Source organism: Dendrobates tinctorius, unplaced genomic scaffold (genome assembly GCF_039654945.1).
Source record: "Dendrobates tinctorius isolate UK_male_01 unplaced genomic scaffold, ASM3965494v1 ptg000012l, whole genome shotgun sequence".
Lineage (NCBI taxonomy): Eukaryota > Metazoa > Chordata > Amphibia > Anura > Dendrobatidae > Dendrobates > Dendrobates tinctorius.
Window position 1 is genome coordinate 12,776,280 of NW_027361680.1, and position 18,176 is coordinate 12,794,455.

General features: G+C 48.3%; 1 protein-coding gene and 1 long non-coding RNA gene across 4 annotated transcripts in view; both read left to right on the forward strand.

Annotated features, from left to right (window-relative positions):
• The window catches only part of FIRRM (FIGNL1 interacting regulator of recombination and mitosis), a 737,920-nt gene that overhangs the window by 3,915 nt on the left and 715,829 nt on the right, over positions 1 to 18,176 (forward strand). For all 3 annotated transcript variants that reach the window (XM_073557998.1, XM_073557999.1, XM_073558000.1), the window contains exons 2-3: positions 10,745 to 10,784; positions 10,862 to 10,950. In XM_073557998.1, the coding sequence (XP_073414099.1) occupies positions 10,745 to 10,784; positions 10,862 to 10,950 (129 nt within the window). The remainder of the gene's footprint in view (positions 1 to 10,744; positions 10,785 to 10,861; positions 10,951 to 18,176) is intronic.
• Positions 722 to 10,230, forward strand: LOC141066798 (uncharacterized). The gene is made up of 2 exons (XR_012226440.1): positions 722 to 1,404; positions 9,566 to 10,230. It is a non-coding gene; the product is annotated as an uncharacterized lncRNA (long non-coding RNA).

Genomic DNA, 18,176 nt, shown 5'->3' on the forward strand with positions numbered 1-18,176 from the left:
CAGATCACAGGAGGCAGGAGCTGGTGGCTGTAACTGCCTGCTTCTAAAGAGAAATGAATATTCATTTCTCATAGCAGCGCACAGTGACAGCTGCCTGTTTCCAGAAGACATCCTACTCATTCACCAGCGTGCCCTCGCATAGTCTCGGTGGTCCCGATGTCTTCGAGGCATCTCCATGGTTCTGGCTTCCAGCAGCTCTTCAGCGCAGCTCATTAAGGCAGTGAATATGCACGCGTCTCCACTCCCATAGGCATGGAGTGCATATTCATTACCTTAATGAGCAGGGCCACATGATCGCTGAGAGGGAAGAGCTGCTGAAAGCCAGAACCATGGAGATACTGCGAAGATGCCGGGACGACCGAGACTCTGCGAGGGCATGCTGGTGGGTGAGTAGGATAAAGGATGAGGAGCCATGCCTACCAGGATGGGATGGAGAAGCCATGCATACCAGGACAGGATGAGGGGGAGCCATACATACCAGGACAGAGACCGAGGAGCCATGCTTATCAGGACAGAAATGAGAGGAGAATGCATACCAGGACAGGGACTGGGGAGCCATGCATCCCAGGACGGGATGGGGGGGGGGGGGGGAGCCATGCATCCCAGGACGGGATGGGGGGGAGCCATGCATCCCAGGACGGGATGGGGGGGAGCCATGCATCCCAGGACGGGATGGGGGGGAGCCATGCATCCCAGGACGGGATGGGGGGGAGTTATGCATACCAGGACAGGGACGAGGGGACAATGCACACCCGGCTTATACTCGAGTCAATAAGCTTACCCAGTTTTCCGTGGCAAAATTAGGTTCCTCGAGTATATACGGTGTGTTAGTCTCTGCAAGAGAAATTACATCAATAAAAATGTATTGGATGCGGTGAATCCTCACAGTTCTGTGAACACATACGGATTTACCTGCGTTCAATACACGGAAATGCTTTGGACCCAGTGAACAAACATTGCGTCCAAAGCGCTGCCAGTTCTGGGTCGTGGGCACCTGGCCTTATGTCACGTTCACACATTCAATATTTTACCTCAGTATTTGTAAGCCACAATCGGAAGTAGAATAATCAGAGGAAAGGTATAATGGAAACCACGTCACCAATTTTTCACCCACTCCTAGTTCGGCTTACAAATACCGAGGTAAAATACTGAACGTGTGATCGTGACGTTACAGTGCATTAATCGTCTATTTGCAGTGTAACCTGGTAGGAGTGTGACTTCCCGCTCCTTATATGTAATATGTATTAGGTATAAAGGAAACAAGACCGGCACTATTCAAACGTCATACCTCTTGCTTCTAGCAGAATAAACTTGCTTGCAGCAGGCCCAGACATGTGCTCAACCAAGAAAAAGCGTGACGGAAATATTCTGGAGGGAGCAAAGAAAGTGGCACTGAAACACACGGTAAGTTTTAACTCTTCTTTGTTTTGTTAAAACATGGAGCCAGGGCTAGCAGGGTTTCTCTGGGACAACGGTTGTTTATTCGATCGTCCATGACAGCACCACCTGAGAGAGGGGATCCGCCCTTCAGGAACAACCTACAGATACATAAGGGCAGCACCTCTCCCACGCATCAGTTGGTTTCCTGTTCCTGGAGTATGGGATTCCCTACAGATCGTGCCATTATGGACGTTAGGAATTCCCAGGCCGGCTGTCCGACCCAGGTAGTGATGGGATCTCCTACCTCGGCCAGTGCGGGGTCCCTGGAGGCGCCGTGGTGGGTCCGGGTAGGGCTCCACGGCAGCGTGCGGAGCAGGTGAGAACGGGGTCTGGAGGATGGCCGTTTCCTATGCCTGCGCCGGCATGTAAGTATTCCCCAGCCCTCTGGGGTTCCTCCGGGTCTGCTCCCTGTGGCCATCCCCCATCCGGGCCGCTCTGCTGCGCCGGCCGGTGTGGCATGGTGAGGGGGGGAGGTCGCGCCTGGTCGGCCGCTGCTGCGCTGTAGGCCTGCGTGTCCCCGCGTGTTGCTGGAGGCCGAGAATGAGAGCCGGAAGTGACGTAGCGGCGGGGCCGGGGGGTGCCGGCCGGCTTCTCCCTCCCTGTGTGCCGCCGGGCCGCAGCGGTATGGATATCGGCGGCGGGGCCGTGGGGGTTCCCGTTTGGGAGTGGGTGGGGATGTAGACCCTTGCACACCCCTGCTAACTGGACGTGCGGGGGATAAAAGGAGCGCAGGAACGCTGCAGGGCTGCGGTTGGCCCAGTACAGCAATGGCTGAGCCAGAAGCTCCGGTAATCCAGCAGGAGCATTCCTCAGAGAGGTCCCACCCAGGCTCTCAGCTGAAGAGTCGAGGACGAAGCACGCAGCCTAGCCGCAAGAGTTCCTCCAGACCGAAGGATCCAACTCGCTCCCCCTGTGATCCGGTACCTATTCCTACTGCCTGGGTAAGAGATCTTCGTGAATGTACCCTGATGCAGTGTTCCCCTTATATTTTGTCTCTTAGGGGAAGAAGTGCTCTGGTAAGAGGAAAAACAGGGAATGTGGCATTTGCAGTTCTCCCTTGCCAGAAGCCTACCCTAAAAAATTGTGTCAGCCATGCATGCAACAGACGGTAGGGGGAAAAAAAAAAAAATCGGACGAGTTAAAGTATATAGCCCCTTATGCTCTCCCCGCCCCTACAGGTGGTGGTAGAAACCTAGGAAGGGGAAAGGGAAATTTGTGCTCACCAAAATAGTCCTGAGGAAGAACCTGGTGTAAGGTTCGAAACGCGTCAGGCGTGGGGGTCTGTTTTCCCCTTTATGGTTTTATCATGAAATTATGTGAATAAAACTCATCGTGGATTTTATCAAGTCTCCAGTGCCGGATCTTCCTTCTTTTTTCATGGTGGCAGAAACCCCTCACTTCACCACAAGCCTCAGGGAAATCATTAGGACCAAGATGAAGGATTCCCTAAAATCCCTATCCCAGGGCGTAGCCTCGAAAAAGAGTAGAGCTGCAAAAGTCTCAGAATCAGACTCCTCAGCTGCCCCGGGGAGAGGCGAATATTCCTCAGAGCCCGCAACGTCCTCTTCGGCTTCTTCTTCAGAAGAAGACTAACCGCTTTTGTTTTGCCCTTGATCATGGACCGTTTAATCAAATCGGTAAGGTCCACCATGGGGGTGGCCGACGCTAAACCAGATCTGTCAGCATAGGATCTTATGTTCGGGGGCCTAGACCCGAAAAAACGTAGATCCTTCCCGTTGAATGACAAGGTTGAAAACCTGGTAGATAGAGAATGGAAGAAGCTGGAAAAAAGGGGCTCCATACCACCGGCCTTTAAAAGGAGATACCCTTTCGATGACCCCAAGGTGGACAGATGGGACAATGCGCCGAAGCTTGACGCAGCCGTAGCTAAGTCTTCCAAAAAATCCTCCATCCCTTTTGATGACATGGCCTCTCTAAAGGATCCGCTGGATAAGAAGTCGAACTCCTTTTTGAAAGGGACGTGGGAGATGTTGGCTGGCGCTTTGAGACCAGCTGTTGCGGCTACCTGCACGGCCAGATCCATGATGGTCTGGCTGGATCAGCTGGAGTCCCAGCTTGAAGATGGTGCCTCTAGAGAGTCAATTTCAAGGTCCTTAGCAATAATTCAGAATGCGGCAGCCTTTCTAGCCGATGCTTCGGCAGACTTGGCAAGGATGGCGGCCAGAGCTGCAGGCCTATCCAATGCCGCAAGAAGGGCTCTATGGTTAAAATGTTGGCCGGGAGACATCCAGGCAAGGTCTCGTCTCTGCTCCATCCCGTGCAAGGGGGAATATTTGTTTGGGCCAGTTTTAGACGAGCTGTTAGAAAAAGCATTAGGTGATAAGAAGAAATTCCCTTCTCTACCAGCCCCTTCTTACAGACGTCCCTTCACCAGGAGACGTTCTCCTCGTAGAAGGTCGTCCAGAGATCGTGGCAGATGGGATGACAGAAGAAGAGGTACAGGCTTTGTTTGGAGCAGGGGGGCGCCAGGAGGGAGTGTCCCGGGAGGCCAAGAAACCGGCCCAATGACTAACTGCTCCGGTAGGGGGTAGACTATCTGCCTTCTACCCGGCCTGGTCCCTAATTTCCAGTAGCAACTGGATCTTGGATAAAATAGCCACTGGGCTTTGATTAGAGTTTTCCCGGGTTCCCTGAAACAGGTTCACGATCACTCTTCTCAGATCTTCTCTATCAGAGCAGACTGCTCTGGAAACAGAAATTCGGGACCTATGTAACAAAAAGGTTCTGACGCCAGTACCGGAGGCGGAAAGGGGCAGAGGTTTCTACTCTCCTCTGTTTCTGGTCTGTAAACCAGACGTGTCCTTTAGGACTATTATTAACCTGAAAGCCCTTAATAATTTTCTCATTACTCACCCGTTTAAAATGGAAACCATCAACACCGCAATAAAATTGTTGTTTAAAAACTGCTTTATGGTGGTGTTGGATTTAAGAGACGCCTACTACCATATTCCCATTTACGCGGCACATCAGCGTTTCCTGAGGGTGGCAGTTCACTTATATGGGTCAGTCCAGCACTTCCAATATGGTGCCCCTCCCTTTGGTATTGCAGTCGCCCCCCGGGTTTTTATCAAGGTTATTTCAGAGGTCATGGCTCATCTGCGTGAATCAGATATCCTAGTGGTCCCCTACCTAGATGACTTCCTCATTGTAGGCAAGACAGCGGATCATTGTCGGAAGCAATTACGCGAAGCAATGTCTGCCTTGGAACGGCTGGGGTCGCTGCTAAATGTCAAAAAATCTCGTCTTCAGCTCAGGAGAGTCCAGCAATTCTTGGGCCTAATCCTAGATTCCCAAATCCAGGAATGCCATCTGCCCCCAGAAAAGGTAGTTCGCCTACAACAACAGGTCTTGAGCGCCTCCAATAACCCCACCATGTCCCTCAGGAAGGCCATGTCCCTGTTGGGCTCCCTTTCGTCCTGCATCCCAGCGGTCCAGTGGGCCCAGTTCCGTTCAAGGAAATTACAGGGCGACGTTTTAACATGTCAGAAAATCCTTGGGGGTTGCCTAGAGGGTCAGCGAACCGTATCACAAGACACTATAGAATCCCTCAATTGGTGGTGTGATGAAAATAAAATAGCTCCTTGTTTATCTACAGGGTCATCATGTACGAGTACTCTCCGACAATCAGGTCACCGTGGCTCATATCAGCCACCAGGGAGGGACTCGTTCCAGACCCCTGAGGAATGTAGCAGATCGTCTGTTCCAGCTGGCAGAGCAATATTTTCTGTCCTTAACAGCTCCGCATATAAAAGGTAGAGAAAACATCGCAGCAGGCTACCTAAGTCGCAATCCCCTGAGGCAGGGGGTATGGTCCCTAAAACCCGCCATCTTCGACCTGATTGTGCAAAAGTGGGGGCAACCAGAGGTGGATCTCTTTGCCACCAGAGAAAACAGGAAAGTGGATCTCTTCGCCACCAGAGAAAACAGGAAAGTGACGCAATTTTGCTCACTAAATCCCCGGGAGGGTCCTCTGGCTGTAGACGCTCTTCTGGTAAAATGGAACTTCAAACTAGCATATGCCTTCCCTCCCCTGTCCCTGCTACCCCTTGTGCTGAGGAAAGTAAAAAATGACAAGGCAAGGGTCATAGTGATCGCTCCGTTCTGGCCCAGGAGGGCATGGTTCTCATGCCTCAGGACGATGTCGGTGTCCGATCCGTGGGTCCTGCCAGAGGTTCCGGATCTTCTATCCCAGGGCCCAGTTTACCATCCTCAGGTGGCTGGCCTACATCTGACGGCGTGGATTTTGAATGGACACTACTAAAAGATAGAGGTTTCTCTCCAGGCCTAATTAATACCCTACTCAAAAGCAGGAAAACTATTACAACGCAGATTTATGTCAGAATCTGGAAAAGATTTCTTCAGGGCTCATGCGTGGCGGCTGGTCAAGCAGCCCCAATTAATCAGATTCTACAATTCCTCCAAGTAGGCTTCGACATGGGGCTTTCCACCAGTACCCTTAAGGTACAGGTATCTGCCTTAGGGGCCCTCTTAAACTGCAGCATCGCCGGTCATTACTGGGTCAACAGGTTCATTAAAGCGGCAGCTAGATCTAGGCGAGTATGGAAAGAGAGGTTCATGGCCTGGGATTTGAACCTAGTTCTCACCGCCATGACAGAAGCTCTGTTCGAGCCTATTGCAGCAGCCTCCATAAAGACCCTGTCCCTCAAGGTAGCCTTCCTGGTAGCACTGACATCAGCTCGCCGAGTAAGCGACATCCAGGCATTATCTAGGCTTCCCCCTCATACTCAAATAAAGGATGATAGGGTAATACTGAGACCTGACCCAGCATACAGACCAAAGGTAGCCTCCAGGTTCCATAGGACACAGGAAGTAGTCCTGCCATCTTTTGTCCCTAATCCAACTAACGAGAGGGAAAGGAAATTACATACCCTGGATGTTAGGAGATGCCTCCTGGAATACCTGGCGGTTACGGAGCCCTGGAGAAAAGAGGAGACAAACGGCATTATATCGGGGCACTAGGAAAGGCCTTAGGGCATCAAAAAGCTTGCTAGCTAAGTGGATTAGGGAAGCCATTTCATTAGCATACACCTCGAAGGGCAGGTCGGCTCCTGGCAAGCTGAGGGCACATTCCACCAGAGCCATGGCAACCTCGTGGGCGGAGAGATCAGGAGTCTGAATCGACCAGATATGTAAGGCAGCTACTTGGTCCTCTCCGAGCACCTTTTACAACCATTATAGACTAGACTTGGGTGCTTCCTCAGACCTCTCCTTTGGTGTAAGAGTCCTGCAGGCTGTAGTCCCTCCCTAAGTAATTATTACTCTCTAATTCTCTCAGGTGGTGCTGTCATGGACGATCGAATAAAGTCTTAGTTACTCACCGGTTAACGGTATTTTTCGGAGTCCATGACATCACCTGTAGATTCCCTCCCTTTTATTTAGAGTTGGGTGTGCACTTCTTCCTCTTATCTACACGGGTGTTTAATAGTCAACTAGTAATAGTGTTGTACATAAATCATGTAATTAACCTTGGTGGTCCTCTTGGGCTCTGTAATCCAACTGATGGGAGAGGTGCCACCCTTATGTATCTGTAGGTTGTTCCTGAAGGGCGAATCCCCTCTCTCAGGTGGTGCTGTCATGGACTCCGAAAAATACCGTTAACCGGTGAGTAACTAAGACTTTCGCGTCTTAATGACTGGTACCTGGAGCTGTTGAAGCGTCATTAAGACTCGAAACGGCCGACGTCACACAAGAACCCTGCTATCCTCAGCTCCATGTTTTACCGATGTATTAACAGAATAAAGAGAAGATTTAAGAATGGAGAAGGGCGAACCAGAACAGTAAAGTTCGGTGTCCATACGGAACACCTACTGTTTGGGTACAGATACCGAACATGGGCTTCACCAGGAAGTCCATGTTACTGTTCAGGTTCGGCTCTCTCCCTAAACACTTGGTGTTTGTCGCGCTGTCATACACCGTTTCTTATCGACAGTGAAATCATCACTGCTGGTCAGACAGCCTCAGTTCCCATGTAATCAAAAGACAGCGTGAGCCCGCAGCTGTGATTGGAGGTATAAAGCACCTTCAGTCACTGGTGTCAGCTGATGGCACTGCTGCTAATAACAGTGAGAGGAGAGCGGCTGATGGGAGTATTCATCAGTCGACTCTTGCTCTGTAAATAAATAATAAAATAAGACAGGGGTTCCCCTGTATTTGTGATAACCAGCCAGGCAGAACTCACAGCTGGAGTCTACAACCGTCAGCTTCAGCAAGGCTAGTTATCAAGAATAGAGGGCTCCCCGCACCTTATTTTTTTAATTATATAAAAAATGTTGTGGATTTCCAACCCATTTTTTTTTTTTTTTTTTTTTTTTTTTTTATATAGAACAAGCCTTTTTAAAGCAGACAGCGGGGGCTGGTATTCTCAGGCTTGTAAGGGGCCATGGATATTGCCCCCCCCCCCCCCCCCCCCCCCCCCCCCCCCCCAGCCTAAAAATAGCAGCCCGCAGCCGCCCAGAAAAGGCACTTCTATTAGATGTGCCAATTCTGGCGCTCTGCCCGGATCTTCCCCCTTGCCCTGTAGCGGTGGAAAGTGGGGTTCATATTTGTGAGGTTGATGTCACCTTTGTATTGTCAGGTGATAACAAGCCAACGGATTACTAATATAGAAGCGTCTATGACACCCATCCATTACTAATCCTATAATTGTATGGTAAATACACAGCCAGAATAAAGTCTTTTATTTGAAATAAAACAAAACACACAGGGCTATGGAGCCATGATACCGTGTATAAAGGGGTATTGTGAGGCCACCATAAAGTTCTTGCAGGGGATGCTGTGAAGTGGTTTCTGCACCTAGGGGGGCACTGAGGGCCAGCATACAGTATATACGGGGGGATATATATAGCTCAAGTGTGTGTATGTATGTCCGGGATTGGCATCCGCACCATCGCAGCTACAGCCACAAAATTTGGCACAGTCACTCATCTGGACCCCGAGAGTGTCCTAGACTTTGTTGTGAGGCGAAATTTTAACCCCGTGCGTTCCAATTCACCAAACAATTTTGCCCCTATCTACATAATGGGGAAAGTGTGTATCAAGCCCCGCCCCTCATGATGTCATAATGGTTGCCATGGCGACGCTGATGTCGTCATAGGTTGCAAGCCCCGCTGCTCACTATGATGTCATAATGGATGACTATGGGATGGAGGATGTGTGATGGGTATATGGGCACTGGACTATGGGATGGAGGATATGTATGATGGGTATATGGGCACGGGACTATGGGATGGAGGATGTGTGATGGGTATATGGGCACAGGACTATGGGATGTAGGATGGGTATATGGGCACGGGACTATGGATGGAGGATGTGGGATGGGTATATGGGCACGGGACTATGGGATGGAGGATGTGGGATGGGTATATGGGCACGGGACTATGGGATGGAGGATGTGATGGGTATATGGGCACTGGACTATGGGATGGAGGATATGTATGATGGGTATATGGGCATGGGACTATGGGATGGAGGATGTGTGATGGGTATATGGGAATGGGACTATGAGATGAAGGATGTGTGATGGGTATATAGGCACTCGACTATGCGATGGCGAATATGTATGATGGGTATATGGGCATGGGACTATGGGATGGCGAATATGTATGATGGGTATATGGGCATGGGACTATGGGATGGAGGATGTGTGATGGGTATATGGGCACTCGACTATGGGATGGAGGATATGTATGATGGGTATATGGGCACGGGACTATGGGATGGAGGATAATTATAATTTGCTATAACTAACCATAGTTAGTTACTATGCCCAGGCAGCGCCGGGCTCTTCAGCTAGTGTGTGTGTGTGTGTATATATATATATATATATATATATATATATATATATATATATATATATATATATATATATATATATATATATATATATATATATATATATCTCATCTATCTTTGCATACAAACTGGGCACCTCAAAACAACGCCATTTACTTTACTGACTCAGATGGAGCAGCTACACAGTGAACTTTGGCCATGCTCCTCTTCATCAATTGTTGATTCCCTCCACTTTGTAGGCTGGAAAGCAGAGGACAGAAGTGGTTATAAAGAGTTTATTTTCTCCACTCAGGTCCCTGTGATCTGATAGCCGACGTGTTCAATTGCAGAAGAATAATGCAGCAACGAAGAAAGATGCTGACAAGTAGGGAACTGCACTGTCGGCCATTAGTAGCCAAACAGACAGAGGTGAAAATCAAGATTTTGAGAAGATATATATTTAATTTAAAGTCTTGCATTTTTCATTTTGTTTAAAAAAGCCTAATAAAAATCTTATACTTCTAGCCCCTTGAAAATCTATTTTCAATATAATGAATGGTTTAGACGATGATATAATAGAGGATTGTTGTCTTGATTACAGATTAAACAACACACTGACCAATGTAACACGAGCGCTGTTCAGATGAGTATTTTTTACTTTTTTTTTTTTTTTTTTTTAATCCACTGACTCTTAAAGCATCAGTTAAAAGCATCTGAAACTGGGAAGGCCAAAATATTCAGTGTGTTATTGTCAGGAACACCGCACTGAACTTGCTCACTGAGCCAGTGCGCGTGTCCTGAGTAAAGCGAACAGTGCTCAAAGATACCTGTGGAGCGGGCAGCAGCCGAGTAGATGCGTGCTTCAGAGCCGCAGGACCTGAAGCACGTGACTGCTAGGGGCGTGGCCTAAACTCCACAGAGCTAGGAGCTGCAAGATAACTCCTAGCAGGGTAACTGCGAGACAAAGTTACCAGGGGGCATAGACAGGGAGAATAGTCAAGACATAGCCAGTGAGTCACACACAGAGATAGCTGCAAAGGTACAAGAGGGGCGAGCAGAGAGTAGTCAGATCACAGGCAATGAGTCATGCACAGAGATAATAACTCAGTACAGAATCAACAGGCAAACTCACAACGGGAAACAGAACCGGGTCAGAACCATATAAACAAGCTATAGCAACAAACAGGCACACAGGGGTCAGCACACTAGGCCAAAGGCAAAAGTATAACTGGCAGGGATTGAAGCTTCCCCGGGGTTTAAGAAGCTCTCCCAGAACCAGAAAGAGGCCACAATCATTAACCCCAGGTGTGCAGGTCAAAACCTGCACCGAGCTCCAGACATTAACCCCAGGTGTGCAGCTCAAAAACCTGCACTGGGATCATGACAGTTATGCCTTCAAGTCACATTCACTGTTTGGTCTCCATAGCCCTCCTTATAAACAGTATGATGGCCCCACAGTTCTTGTATTCACCGATTCCTTAACTATTCACACTCCAGGTTTCAGTGTTCAGATAACTGGAATGAAAAGATCCGTAAGTGAATTTAAATTTTTTGATATTACAAATATATACTGTATTTCCATTTTGTAATTTCCATTTTCTCCTCTTAGGATTGTTTAAAATAATTACAGAATTGTTTCTGCCTCATATCCATGTTTTGGAGTTGGAACAAGATGTGTTTGTAAAACTTCTACCACAGGTAATAAAATCAGAAGGCTTCTTTTCCCAATACACCTTGTTCCAAATTATTACGCAAATTGTTTTTAATGAAACCCATTGATGGTATTGTGTCTCAGGGTTCTTTGGATGACTGAAATCAATCTCAGATACCTGTGATAATTAGTTTGCCATGTGAGCCCAATAAAAGGAAAACTGAATGTTCCACACTATTGAGCAGTCCACATTTTTCAAGTAACATGGGAAAGAAAAAAGATCTCTCTGCTGCCGAAAAGCATCAAATAGTGCAATGCCTTTGTCAAGGGATGAAAACATTAGATATTTCCCGAAAACTTAAGCGTGATCATTGTACTGTTAAGAGATTTGTGGCTGATTCTGAGCATAGACGTGTTCCTGCTGATAAAGGCAGAACTGTCACGTCGCCGTCGGAATCGGGGGCTGGTGTTCCGGCCTCGGCCACTGGGATGCGCCGGACTGTCACTTCACGTCAGACTCGGGGGCTGCTGTTCCTGCCTCGGCCACTGGGAGGCGCCGGACTCCTTCGACTGGTGGTGTCGGCAATAGGAGCGCTATGTCCTCATATGGGTCTGCTCCTTTGACGCATGCCTCTGTCGTTGGGCATCGCCGTGGTTCTCCCGTGGGTGATGGTGGTGACCGAGAAGGGGCTCCTGCGCAGGTATCTGGTGGGCGCAGGCTCCGCTCCTTTGTCAGAGGTGAAGGGGTTGGTGTATCACCATCTGGCCTGGTTCTGTGGGCGGTTCAGATGAGGTCATCAGACTGTGAGCCTGTGAGGGATGGCCTTATCCTTCAAATACTTTGGGGCCTGTCCTGCAGGCCGCCAGATATAGTCTTGGTTTCCCCAGTGTGCTAGTGTTTGATTTGCTATTCTTGACTCCGACCTTTTGCCTGGATTTTTGACCCCTCTTCAGCCTGCCGATTTTGTACCTCTGCTGCTCTTCTGGTGACTTTGACCTTGGCCTGGATTTTGACTCTGCTTCAACCTGCTGATTTTGTACCTCTGCCGCCTGCCTGGTTTTGACTTGGTGTCCTGACTACACTTTTGATCCTGTTTATTAATCTCTTTCTGGCTACCATCCTGTTCTGGTCCGCTGCTCCTATACAGACTGCTGCCTCCTGGGCTCTGCTGTAATTCCAGATCCCTGTATAGGGGTAAAGGGTCTCGGGGTTGCTCGGGGTGCTGTCTTACTTGCAGCCCAGACTAGCACCAGACGGACATCACAAGAATGAGGAAGGTTTCTGCCAGGCAAGTTCATCGGATTAAGACAGCAGCTGCAAAATAGCCATTACAAACCAGCAAACAGATATTTGAAGCTGCTGGTGCCTCAGGAGTCCCTCGAACCTCAAGGTGTAGGATCCTTCAAAGGCTTGCTGTGCTGCATAAACCTACTATTCGGCCACCCCTAAACAGTGCTCACAAGCAGAAACTGTTGCAGTGGGCCCAGACATACATGAAGACTACTTTTCAAACAGTCTTGTTTACTGATGAATGTCGAGCAACCCTGGATGGTCCAGATGGATGGTTGGTGGATGGCCACCATGTCCCAACAAGGCTGCGACATCAGCAAGGAGGTGGAGGAGTCATGGTTTGGGCCAGAATCTTGGGGAAACAGCTGGTAGGGCCCTTTAAGGTTCCCGAAGGTGTGAAAATGACCTCTGCAAAGTATGCAGAGTTTCTGACTGACCACTTTCTTCCATGGTATAAAAAGTAGAAACGTGCCTTCAGGAGCAATATCATCTTCATACATGACAATGCACCATCTCATGCTGCAAAGAATACTTCTGAGCCATTGGCTGCTATGGACATAAGAGGAGATAAACTCATGGTGTGGCCACATCTTCCCCTGACCTCAACCCTATAGAGAAACTTTGGAGTATCATCAAGCAAAAGATCTATTAGGGTGGGAGGCAGTTCACATCAAAACAGCAGCTCTGGGAGGCTATTCTGACTTCATGCAAAGAAATACAAGCAGAAACTCTCTTAAAAACTCATAAGTAGAGTTGAGCGACTTTGGTCGGATCGGGTTTCGTGAAACCCGAATGAAACAAAATAAGTTTCAGATGAAACTCGTCCGACTAGAGCAAAACAAAGTCGGAGTTTCGTCCGAAACCCAACCCCAATGCAAGTCAATGGGAAATAAAAGTCGGACGAAACTCCGACTTTTTTTGCTCTAGTCGGACGAGTTTCATCTGAAACTTATTGTCATATAGTATACAGTCTAACGCATGGGTATAATAAGACACATGAGACATAAGCTTCTTAAGCATTTCTTGTATTACTCCATACAAGTAGTGCAGTAGCAGGATAGTTGCAGAGTTAGGCAAACAACCAACGATATTCAGAGTCTATTACTTTCCTGTCAGAAGTAGCTGGCAAGCAGAAGGGTTCTGTGTCCACAAATGGTTCCAAGCAGAGGAGATCCAGGCTTCACAGACCAAGTCACAAACTGGGAATAGAGCTGATTCAGGAGCACAGGTGAATCAGCTGGAGCTGATTAAAAGGACAATTGGCAGGAAACAGGGCAGGGACATCATAGCTGAGTACTCCATGTTATTTGAGGGCAAAGTCACTGCACATGCCAGGAAACAAGATGGCCAACGACAAGCTGAGGACTCCATATTGGTTGAGGGCAAAAGTCAATGCACAGTCCAGGAAACAAGATGGCCGACACACTAAATGCGAAGATAACGGATCTAGCATAAAAGTCCGAAAACATTACATTACTCCCCCCTTAAGGACAGCCTCCGGATGGCCCCAGTCCAGGCTTTCCCGGGTACCTCTGATGGAACTGGCGGAGTAAACGAGGCGCATGGAGATTGGAGGCTGGTTCCCACGAGTTGTCCTCAGAAGAATAGCCTTGCCACTGTACCAGGTATTGCACCCCGTCTCTACGCAACCTGGAGTCCAGGATCCTTTCCACGACAAACTCCTCCTGGCCATCGATGAGGACCGGAGCAGGAGGGGAAGAAGAAAGACCAGGGAAAGAATTGGGAGTTGCAGCCTTCAGTAGAGAAACATGAAACACAGGGTGAATCCTCATAGATCTCGGCAGTTGAAGGCGACAGGCAACGTTACTGACAAGCTTAGTAATCTTATAAGGCCCGATGTACTTATGACCCAATTTGGATGATGGTACTCTCATCTTAAGGTTCTTAGTTGACAGCCAAACCAAATCTCCTACCTTGAAGGTTGGTGCAGGTTTACGAAACCTATCTGCCGATTTTTTTATACCTGTCCTGAGCGGATTCCAGATTCCTCTTAAGTAGATCAAGGTTCTGTTGTAGAGATGTGATTCTGTCAGCTACAGCTGGGAGAGGTGTGTCTATGGGAAATCGAGGAAGGATGTTAGGATGATAACCCAAATTGGCATAAAAGGGTGACAGCTTAGTGGAAGCGCTCTGCGAATTGTTGTAAGAGAATTCAGCCAGTGGGAGCAAATCCACCCAGTCATCTTGTAGGTGGCAAATAAAACAGCGGAGATACTGTTCTAGGGTCTGGTTAGTCCGCTCAGTCTGTCCATTTGTCTGCGGATGAAAGGCAGAAGATAGATTAACTTTGATGTTTAACGCAGCACAGAAGTGCTGCCAAAACTTTGAAGTGAATTGCACCCCTCGATCAGATACAACCTCATCCGGTACGCCATGCAGACGAAACACATTTTGGATGATCAAGTCCGATGTGTGTTTCGCAGTGGGTAAACCCACACACGGAATAAAATGGGCTGCCTTTGTTAACCGATCCACCACCACTAGAACTGTGTTCTTCCCTTGAGAGGTTGGCAGCTCCACAATGAAGTCCATTGATATGGATCCCCATGGACGGGTGGGAATGGGTAGGGGTTGTAAAAGACCTGTAGGCGACGAACGTGGAGTCTTGCATCTAGCACAGACTTCACAAGAAGTGACATAATCCAGAACGTCTCTTCTGTACGTGGGCCACCAAAAGAAGCGAGACAGGAATTCTTGAGTCTTCAGAACTCCTCTATGCCCCGCTATTTTAGAATCGTGGACGAGTTGCAGTACTTTCCCTCTGGCCGCTTCAGGAATATACAGGCGTTGCCCCTGAATCCACACACCATTCTTATATACAAGACTTACTTCACAAGATGGTTGTGCCAACCAGGGATCCGTATGGTATGCTTCCTTGATATTGTTAAGCAAGTCTTGATTATGGATCACCCCCAGGAACCTGGAATCAGAGATAACAGTCTTATGAAACGTGAGTGGGATAGTTTCATCTGAGTAGAGTCTAGACAACGCATCGGCCTTTCCATTACGCGATCCTGGTCTATAAGAGATAACAAAACTGAATTGGTTTAAAAAAAGACTCCAACGAGCCTGGCGAGGAGTCAAACACTTAGCCGATCTGATAAACTCGAGATTGCGGTGGTCAGTCAAGACGATTATCTGCTGTGCAGCTCCCTGAAGGTGGTGTCTCCATTCTTTGAAGGCTGCGATGATGGCCAACAATTCTCTATTACCCACGTCATAGTTTCGTTCTGCAGGAGACAACCGCCGAGAAAAGAAAGCACAGGGATGTAAGACTTCTTTCTCGCCTGTCCTCTGGGAGAGGATAGCTCCAATGGCACTGTCTGAGGCATCCACCTCTATTATGAAGGCACGTTCAATGTTAGGATGCACCAGAATAGGTGCCGTGGTGAATTTCTGTTTCAGGCGGGAAAATGCTTCTTGAGCCTGGGGGGTCCAGGTAAAAGCAGAGTTCTTGCGGGTAAGCCGTGTGATGGGAGACACTACCTCAGAAAAGTTCCTGATAAAACGCCTATAAAAATTAGCAAACCCTATAAAGCGCTGGACCTCCTTTACATTCTTGGGGACCGGCCAGTCCTTAATGGCTTGGATCTTACTCTCATCCATACTAATTCCTCGTGACGTCATTACATACCCCAGAAATTGGATCTTCGTCCGATGGAATTCGCACTTTTCTAGTTTGATATACAGATGGTTTTGTCGAAGGCGTTCTAAGACCATCTTCACATGTCTGTGATGTTCCTCTGTGGAGTTAGAAAAAATCAAGATATCATCCAAATAAATTACAATGAATGTATCCAGGAGATCTCTAAAAATGTCATTCACCAAATGTTGGAAAGTTGCTGGGGCATTACATAAACCGAATGGCATTACCAGGTATTCAAAGTGTCCGTAGCGTGACCTGAAAGCAGTCTTCCATTCATCCCCAGGACCAAGTTATAGGCCCCACGGAGATCCAACTTAGTAAAGAGCTTTGCATGCCGTACTCTCTCCAATAATTCCGGAATCAAAGGTAGTGGGTAACGGTTTCTGATCGTGATCTTATTGAGCTCCCGATAATCTATGCAGGGCCTAAGAGATCCGTCTTTCTTCTTCACAAAGAAGATTGGTGCACCAGCGGGAGATGAAGAATGGCGTATGAAGCCCTTGGCTAGCTGTTCATCTATATAGTCCTTTAGCGCCTTTAGCTCTGGCCCTGCCAAAGGGTAAATCTTGCCAAACGGTATCCCTGCACCTGGTAATAGGTCTATTGGACAGTCATATGGACGGTGAGGGGGTAGTAGGTCTGCGTTATTTTTGTCGCACACATCAGCATACTCACGGTATATTGCTGGTAGCTCTGAGACTGATGGTGGTCCCTTAGGGATGGAGCAGACTGAAGCTTCTGGACTTATCTGTGTCTTCGGAAAGTGCAGTTCTTTAGTCTCCCAATTAATCGTAGGATTCTGAGCCTGCAGCCAAGGCAGTCCTAGAATAATAGGGAAATGAGGAGAAGAGATGAGCATAAAGGACAGACTCTCTTGATGGTCATTACCCATGAGGACCTTCAGGGGTTCCGTCTCCTGGTCCACTGGTCCCGAGTTTAACAGTGAGCCATCCACGGTCTCCATCTGTACAGGAGTAGCCTTCTTTACTGAATGTACGTTATGTCTCTGGGCAAAGGAGATGTCCATAAAATTGCCGCTTGCCCCTGAATCAATCATAGCGGAGGTAGATACCCAAACGGAGTGAACCCTGAGTTTGAGGGGAATGAAGCAATGAGAATTGTTGTTCTTGCAGCTCAGCTGGGAAACCGCTGAGAGGACCGGAAAAACTGCTGCAGTAACACCTGCATCGGGCTCAGAGATAACGGAGTTCAAGTCCGAGTAATCAATGTCTGTATCTTCTACTCCCTCTGGGGTCTGTAGTGCGGACCTGACAGAACCCCTCTCACAGCACTCGCAGTGTATGATGGCTGCAGTTGTCTTACGAGAACGACTGGGGCAGTTGATGATGAAATGTCCTGACTTACCGCAATAGAAACACAGATTTTCCTTTAGTCGCTGTTCCTTACGTGCATCACTGACCCGTCTCTGTAAAGAGTCCACCTGCATAGGCTCGGGTTTTGGTTCTCGTATAATCCTGCTCAAGGACTCCTTGGCTGGAGAGGGAGAGAATAAATGATTAGAGTGCCTTAGCTCCGACCACCTCTCCTGTCTGCGTTCAGTAAGCCGAGCATCGATCCGAATACAGTAGTTGATAAAATCTCCTAATGCTGTAGGTGGGTCGACACGAGCAAGTTCGTCCTTAATTACAGAGGATAATCCTCTCCGAAAAACCGATCTTTTAGCGGAGCTATCCCAAGTGGTGTCGAGGGCCCATCTCCGGAAATCCAGAGCATATTCTGCTACTGAGCGCTTACCTTGGCTTAAAGTCAACATAGCTGATTCCGCTGTAGCACCGCGGTTCGGATCATCGAATGCCTTCCCCATAGCTGAAATGAAAGCATCAAGGTTATTTAGACAGTCGTCGTCAGTCTCAATTAGAGGGTTTGCCCATGCGAGAGCTTTGTTGGAGAGTAACATAATTATTGTTAATACTTTAGATCGCTCAGTAAGGAACTGAGGCGCATGAGCCGCAAAGAACAGTTTGCATTGATTAATGAATCCTCTGAATCTTTCCCGTTCACCGCCAAAGCGGAATGGTGGTAGCTTGGGGATTCCCATTGCCGGGGTGGAAGTTTGGGTTTGGACTTGTCGCTCCAGAACCTCAATCCGGGTTCGTAAGTCCTGAGTGGTTTGTCCGAACACCTGTAGATTATGATCACTCCGATCCCGCAGACTTGCAAAGCTGTCCTTTACTGCCTGTAGATCGGCAAGGATTGAATTGGTTACTTCGCACAGATGTTTAACAGAGTCCTCCATATTCCCCGAAGATGTATGGCAGAGAGGCTGGAAAGAAAGAAAAGGAGCACAATAGTGT